The sequence below is a fragment of the Nicotiana tabacum genome, chromosome 15, assembly GCF_000715075.1.
Source record: "Nicotiana tabacum cultivar K326 chromosome 15, ASM71507v2, whole genome shotgun sequence".
Taxonomy (NCBI): domain Eukaryota; kingdom Viridiplantae; phylum Streptophyta; class Magnoliopsida; order Solanales; family Solanaceae; genus Nicotiana; species Nicotiana tabacum.
The window spans coordinates 127,197,720-127,205,235 of record NC_134094.1 but is presented as its reverse complement, the minus strand read 5'-3'; the positions used below and the strand labels follow the sequence as shown (position 1 = coordinate 127,205,235).

At 37.6% G+C, this 7,516-nt stretch overlaps 1 protein-coding gene across 1 annotated transcript; it reads left to right on the top strand.

Annotated features, from left to right (window-relative positions):
• Positions 1–2,572: 2,572 nt before the first annotated feature.
• LOC107832394 (epi-neemfruitin B synthase L1AT-like) lies at positions 2,573–3,190 on the top strand. Its single transcript, XM_075231785.1, has one exon. It carries the CDS (start codon positions 2,573–2,575, stop codon positions 3,188–3,190), a length of 618 nt encoding a protein of 205 aa, XP_075087886.1.
• Positions 3,191–7,516: the final 4,326 nt, after the last annotated feature.

The window sequence follows — 7,516 nt, the reverse complement described above, 5'->3', positions numbered from 1 at the left end:
GGTTATATGCTTCAGGATATTTAAGCTTACCGCGTAAATTCAATGGAAATGACATTAATGATGGCTTCCATTTCCCTGATATTGCCTGTGAAACGCGAAGCAGAGCCCTCCATAAAATTGCTGTGATCATCTCAACTCGTGAAGGTTTAAAACTTAAAACACCTGAATTGTTACAATTTGTTAATTTGCCTCTGAGTTTTAATAAAGAGACTTCATCTATAGCAAACATTTTGGAAACCAATTTAGTGTCTAGACGTTTTCCAGGGAAAATAGCAGAAGGCGTAAAAATCTTGGATATGTCTCTTGGTCCAAAAATGTTAACCAAATTAAAGCTCATGAAATTGATGTTTTCAGCTGGAATTCCCAATTTACACACTTTTGACCACTCGTAAATGAACGTAAAACGCGTCCATCCATCGATAGCAGGGTGTGCAGTGCTCATAGATAATGCGAATCCACCACATTGAAAAATTGTAATTTGCACAACCATGAGTGGTATGGTAAACAAATTAGTCGACGTTCTTAATTCCTTGTGGCCAAAAATGCAATGGAAGGTCAAAATTAGTACGTGTTTGTTGGAGAAAATCATCCATTTGACAATTGACGTTGGCTTTTATGAATGTTATACCTTGATCTTGACAATTGATTGAACGTTTACTTTCAGAAAATCTACCAGCAGCTGGATAAACGTGAGTCATAATCCTGATTCTTCGAGTTGTTGTACCATATGATTATGGGTGTAGGAAGAGTTGATGGGGTTATGTGGATAAAAAAGAACAAGAGGCATATGTGTTTTCTCAGCTATTTGGTCAAAGAAAGATAACTTAAAATTTTGAAGGTGATTAGGAGTTGGAGAGGATGGTTTTATAAGCTTCTTGGAAATGATTTCAACTTGAATTTGGTCACTCAAATTAACACAAAGGCTACCCGTTTTTGATGTGGTAAAAATATTATGGAATTAAGAAAAAGAGAGAGAATTGTAGAAAAGTTGAAGACAATTTTTATATCAGAAGTTTCAGGTCCTATTTATATTCGGAAAATTCTGAAAAATCTTCAAAAGATGGGAAATTTCCATAACATTACCAAACATGGAACTGCTAATGCACTATTGCAGAAGTTTATTTATATCATTTGCAATTTTTACTTAGTTAAAAGGCTTATTTTGAACTACTTTCCTTACCAAACATGGAACTGCTACTTTTTGTTGTGATAAACATGTTTATAGGTCACCCTATCAATATAATATTAAACACTGGGGTAGGTGGGGGAGCTAAAGTAAGGCAAGGGCATTCAATTGAATTTACTTCAGTGAAAAATTGAAATATTGTGCAAATAGAGTAAAAATGAGTACTGACCTCTCTATAACAACATCTTTATATAACAGTCATTCACTATATAAGTCAAATTTTCCTCAGAACCGATTTTTTAAGTTATATATTACCTCTCTATAATAGCAACGACCATATTTATAGCAGAATATTTTTTGTAAAATTACCCCTCTATAATAGCCATATAGAATCATTAAGATTACAGATAATAGTTTTAAAAATATGCACACAACCATTTCCATTAAACAAAATTTCTATATTGCATAAGATAAAAGGTTTGAAGATTTGCACATATTATCTTTTTCATGGGACAAATTCCAAAATATATTTAGATACAAAATTTAACTGTTAATCTCTTAGATTGTCTTCAAAGGAAAGTTATTGGATACCTTTTTGCTAAAGATTTGGACACGAATCTTCGCCAATTCAAGCGTTATATCACTAGTAAGAGAATAAATCTACAAAACAAGCTACAATTACAAAGTTCGCTCATCAATCTTGAAAGAATTTTTTTTTTGTAGCTTTAAAATGTCTGCCTTGGAGTTTAAATCTTTATACATTTAGTTATGAATTTATTAATAATGTATTAGCTTTCTTCAAATATTTAACTAGTGAAATATGCATATCTTTTGATATTTTAAATTTGAATAATTTTTTTATCTTTTGTATATAACAATAAAAAAGGAAAAATAATTAATTTTTGGATAAATTTTATCTATAATAGCCAAAAATATTTAAACGTCAAATGCTGTTATAGGTGTATAATAGTCATTCACTATAAAAGCTAAAAAATATCGGAACAAACGGGATTGTTATAGAGAGGGTTGACTGTATAAAGTTTTCCTTTTTACACAATGAGGTTTCTCAAAGGATTTCTACAAATGAGGTTTCTCAAAGGATTTCTAAAAAAAAGGATTTGTAATAAAAAATTAAGACAAGTTACATGCTATAACAGTTAAATTTTCTTGACATAAGAAATTTTTTAATTAATTAGGTAAGGATGTTAACAATTGCTTCAAATCACGAGTTCAAATCACAAATATAACATGAATTATTTTTAAATCCCCTTCCGTAAATTCGTGGCTCTGCTAGGGTTGGCAGAACCCATAACTTTCCCTATATAAAGGGAAAGGCGCGAGATGTTGATGACATAACTTTACCTCTAACTTCTTCAGTTCTTTAATTTGTTTTCCCTTTTTCCATTATCATCATATTTATATACCATGATTTTCCAAAAGGAAACCATGGAAGTTAAAATCTTGACAACAAAGTTGATAAAACCATCTTCACCAACTCCAAATTACCTTCAAAATTACAAACTATCATTCTTTGATCAAATAGCTGATGAGGCACATTTACCTCTTGTTCTTTTCTATCCTCCTTGCAACAACAACACCAACAATAATAGTACAGCTGAAGATCAGCTCGAGCAATCTTTATCTAGAGCTTTAACCCATATTTACCCAGTTGCTGATAGATTTACTGAGGATAAGTCCTCGATTCACTGCGCCGATCAAGGGGTTAAATTTGTTAATGCCAAGGTAAATTGTAAGCTCAATGGCTTTCTTGAGAAAGCACAAAAAGATGCCAATCATGCCTTATCTTGTTGGCCTCAAGATACTTGGGATGTTGATGAAAGTAATTTGTTCATAACACCAATTAGCATTGTGCAAGTCACAAAATTCAATTGCGGTGGCATGGCTCTTTCTATGAGCCCTGCACATACCGCGATGGATGGTTTCACAACTTTCACATTTGTTCACGAGCGGTCAAACGTGTGCAAATTGGGGATTCCTATAGAGAAAATCCACTTTTTGAGCTTTAATATGGTTAAGATTTTCCCACCAAGAGATGTATCGTAAATTCTCTTGCCTCGTGTCCCCAGGAAAATCGTATGGACTCTAAACTAGATGTCAAAAAGTTATACATCAACCAAGATTCTATTTCAAGGCTCACGGAAGAATTAACAAAATCAACGGATTCTAGAGCTTTATGCTTTAAGCCCTCAAGAGTTGAAATGATTATAGCACTTGATAAAGGAGGACAAATGCATGTTTTGAGTGTGTTTACGTATTATTTCTTGTGTGAGCTGTGGGAGTTCACACCGCTTTTGATGTGAAAATGTCACGACCCCAATTTTTCTCCGTAGGATATCGTGATGGCATCTAGTCTCTAAGACCAGATAAGCCTATCAATTATGCGAAATGCAAAACTAAAACTCAAATCTCAACATATAAAATAAATCAAACAACGATTCAAATAGTTACAACTCCCAAAACTCGGTAGAAATAGGTCACACGCTTCTAAGAATTTATTCTAAGTGTCTCTATACATCAGAGTCTAATGAGAATAAGGAAAATAACATAATAAGGATAGAAGGAGACTCTGAGGTCTGCGGACGCTGGCAGATATAACTTGAAGTCTCCGCGTACGGCTAGTTCACTAATGCCTGGTCTGATAGGAAGTACCTGGATCTGCACAAAAAGATGTGCAGAAGCGTAGTATGAGTACACCACAGCGGTACCCAGTAAGTGCCAAACCTAACCTCGGTAGAGTAGTGACGAGGTTAGGTCAGGCCCTAATGGAATAATAAAAGTCAGGGTGAAAAGTTTATCAAAATAATAATAATAATGACAATGGGGATGAATCAAGTAAGTAGTATGTCGCGATTTAACTACATAGAATAAGGGCAAATAACACCTCGCGGAAGGAAAACAAAAATTTACAACTTTAAGGAAAACACCAAAAATAACCAAAGGCAGTGAAACCATAAAGAAATATCAACAAGGGCACTCCCGAGGTACCGCCTCGTAGTCCCAAATCATAAATAAATTCACAATATCTCATTTCCTTATATCACCACGGGAGCCTTCACATTTAATTTTAAAGAAAATATTTTTTTTTCCGAAATAGCATCTCGCATTTTAGCCACCCTTATCACACCGCATGACTTCTAGTAGTTTCTCTACTAGCCATGCGTATCAAGCCACCCTTATCTCAATACCAATCCTAAGGGGAATTTTCCCACACAAGGTTAGACAAATCACTTACCTCGACTTGTGTAATTCTTTACTCTGCTGTGTCTTTACCTCGTGAATTAGCCTCCGAAATCCTCGTATCTAGTCACAATTAATTCGATTTAATCAATACAAATTATTGGAATTTATTCCATATGAAAATATAAATTTTTCAAAAAAATCCGAAATTTAACTCAGAAATCGCCTGTGGGGCCCACATCTCAAAACTCGATAAAAGTTACAAAATATGAACGCCCATTCGACCACGAGTCCAAGCATAAAAATTTTACTAAATTCCAACATCAACTCGACCCTCAAATCTTCAAATTTAACCAAGAGAGTTTCCAAAGTTTTCTAACTTAATTCACTAATTACATGTTAAAAACTACCATAGATTCGGGTACTTTAACCAAAATTGAATTAAGAACACTTACCTCGATATTTTTCTTGAAAATCTCTCAAAAATCGCCTCTCCCCGAGCTCCAAATCGGTAAGAATGGAAGTCCCATTTTCAGAACTTAAACATTCTCTCCAGACTTTTCTTCTTCGCGAATGCGACAGCTCCCTCGCGGTCGCGAAGCACAAAATCGTGCTGCCCAAAAATTGCCCTTCGCAAACGCAAGACTTTAGTCGTGAACGACATGCTTTACCAGGGGAACGTTCGCAAATGCGGCCTTCACTTCGCGAACGCGAAGACAAAAATCCTCACTAGCCATATTCCCTTTCGCGAACGCGATGCCCAATCGCGAATGCCTAGCCTCACCTCCTTGCCTTACACGAACACGAGCCCCATATCACGAATGCGATGAAAAACCTCGCCTGCCTCCAGTTCCTCTTCGCGAACACGAGAACCTTCTAGCGAACGCGAAGAAGGAAACCATGAGCAGACATCAGAAAAATTCCAGCAGCATTCCAAGTCCAAAAATTGATCTGTTAACCCTCCGAAACTTACCCGAGGCCCCCGGTACCTTAACCAAATACACCAATAAGTCCTAAAACATCATACTAACTTAGTCGAAGCCTCGAATCATATCAAACAATGCTAAAATCACAAATCATACCTCAATTTAAGCGTAATGAAACTAAAAAATTCCAACTTCTACATTCAATGCAGAAACCAATCAAATCAAGTCCGATTGACCTCAAATTTTGCACACAAGTCAAAAATAGCATAACGAACCTATTCAAATTTCCAGAATCGTATTACGACCCCAATATCAAAAAGTCAACTCCCCGGTCAAACTTTCAAACTTAATTTCTATTTTAGCCATTTCAAAACTAATTTAACTACGGACTTTCAAATAATTTTTCGGGCACGCTCCTAAGTCCAAAATAACCATACGGAGCTATTGGAATCATCAAAACTCTATTCAGGGGTCTTTTACACATAAGTCAACATTCGGTTAACCTTTTCAACTTAAGCTTTCGGCCTTGAGACTAAGTGTCTCAATTCATTCCGAAATCTCTTCGGACCTGAATCGACTACCCCGGCAAGTCACATAACAGCTATAAAGTGCAAAATGAGCAGTAAATGGAGGGACAGGGCTACAAATCTCAAAATGACTGGCTGGGTCATTTCATCCTCCCCCTCTTAAACAAACGTTCATCCTCGAACGGGTTTAGAATTATACCTGGAGTGGTGAGAAGATGAGGATAACAACTGCACATATCATGCTCGGTCTCCCAAGTCGCCTCCTTGACCGGATGACCCCTCCATTATACTTTTACTGAAGCAATGCTTTTCGATCTCAACTTTCTAACCTGTCTGTCCAAAATGGTCACTGGATCCTCAACATAAGATAGATCCTTGTCCAAATGGACCGAGCTGAAGTCTAACACATGAGAAGGATCACTATTATACTTCCGGAGCATGAAAACATGGAACACTGGATGAACTTCAGTGAGACTAGGTGGTAGTGCAAGTCTGTAAGCCACCTCTCCAAGTCTCTCAAGATTCTTAAAAGGTCTAATATACCTCGAGCTCAACTTGCCATTCTTTCCGAACATCATAACACCCTTCATAGGTGAAACCCGAAGCAAGACCCACTCACCAACCATGAATGCAACATCACGAACCTTCTGATCCGCATAACTCTTCTGTCTAGATTGGGTTGTACGAAGTTGTTCCTGAATCAATTTAATCTTTTCCAAAGCATCTTGAACCAAATCCTTACCCAATAGTCTAGCCTCGCCCGACTCAGACCAACCCATTGGAGACCGACACCATCTCCCATATAAGGCCTCATACGGAGCCATCTGAATGCTCGACTGGTAGGTGTTGTTGTAAGCAAACTCCGCAAGTGGCAAGAACTAATCCCAAGCACCCCCAAAATCTATCACATACGCATGAAGTATATCCTCCACAATTTGAATAGTGCGCTCGGACTGTCCATTCTTCTGAGGGTGAAATGATGTACTCAACTCCACCCGAGTACCTAACTCACATTGTACGGCTCTCCAGAACCGTGATGTAAATTGTGTACCCCGGTCATAGATGATAGATACCGGTATAGCTTGAAGCCTGACAATCTCGCGAATATAAACCCGAGTGAGCTGCTCCGAAGAGTAAGTAGTAACCCCAGGATTAAAAGAGATGACTTAGTCAATCTATCCACAATCACCCAAACTGCATCGAACTTCCTCTGAGTCCGTGGGAGCCCAACAACAAAATCCATAGTGATCTGCTCCCATTTCCATTCTGGAATCTCTAACTTCTGAAGCAATCCACCCGGTCGTTGATCCTCATACTTCACCTGCTGACAATTTAGGCACCGAACTACATATTCCACTATGTCTTTCTTCATCCGCCTCCACCAATAGTGTTGTATCAAGTCCTGATACATCTTTGCGGCACCTAGATGAATGGAGTACCGCGAACTGTGAGCCTCTTGGAGAATCAACTCACGCAAACCATCTACATTGGGCACACATAGCCTTCCCTGCATCCGTAATACACCATCATCTTCAATAGTGACTTCCTTGGCATCACCGTGTTGAACCATGTCCTTAAGGACTAGCAGATGTGGGTCATCATACTGAAGGTCTCTGATACGATCATAAAGAGAAGATTGAGAAACCACACAAGCCAAAACTCGGCTCGGATCGGCTCGAAAACATCCAATCTAACAAACTGGTTGTCCAAGGCTGAACATCCAAGGCTAAAGGCCTTTC

What these genes read in the sequence shown, in the direction of transcription:
- LOC107832394 (XM_075231785.1), top strand. Translation starts at nt 2,573, where the DNA reads ATGGAAGTTAAAATCTTGACAACAAAGTTGATAAAACCATCTTCACCA.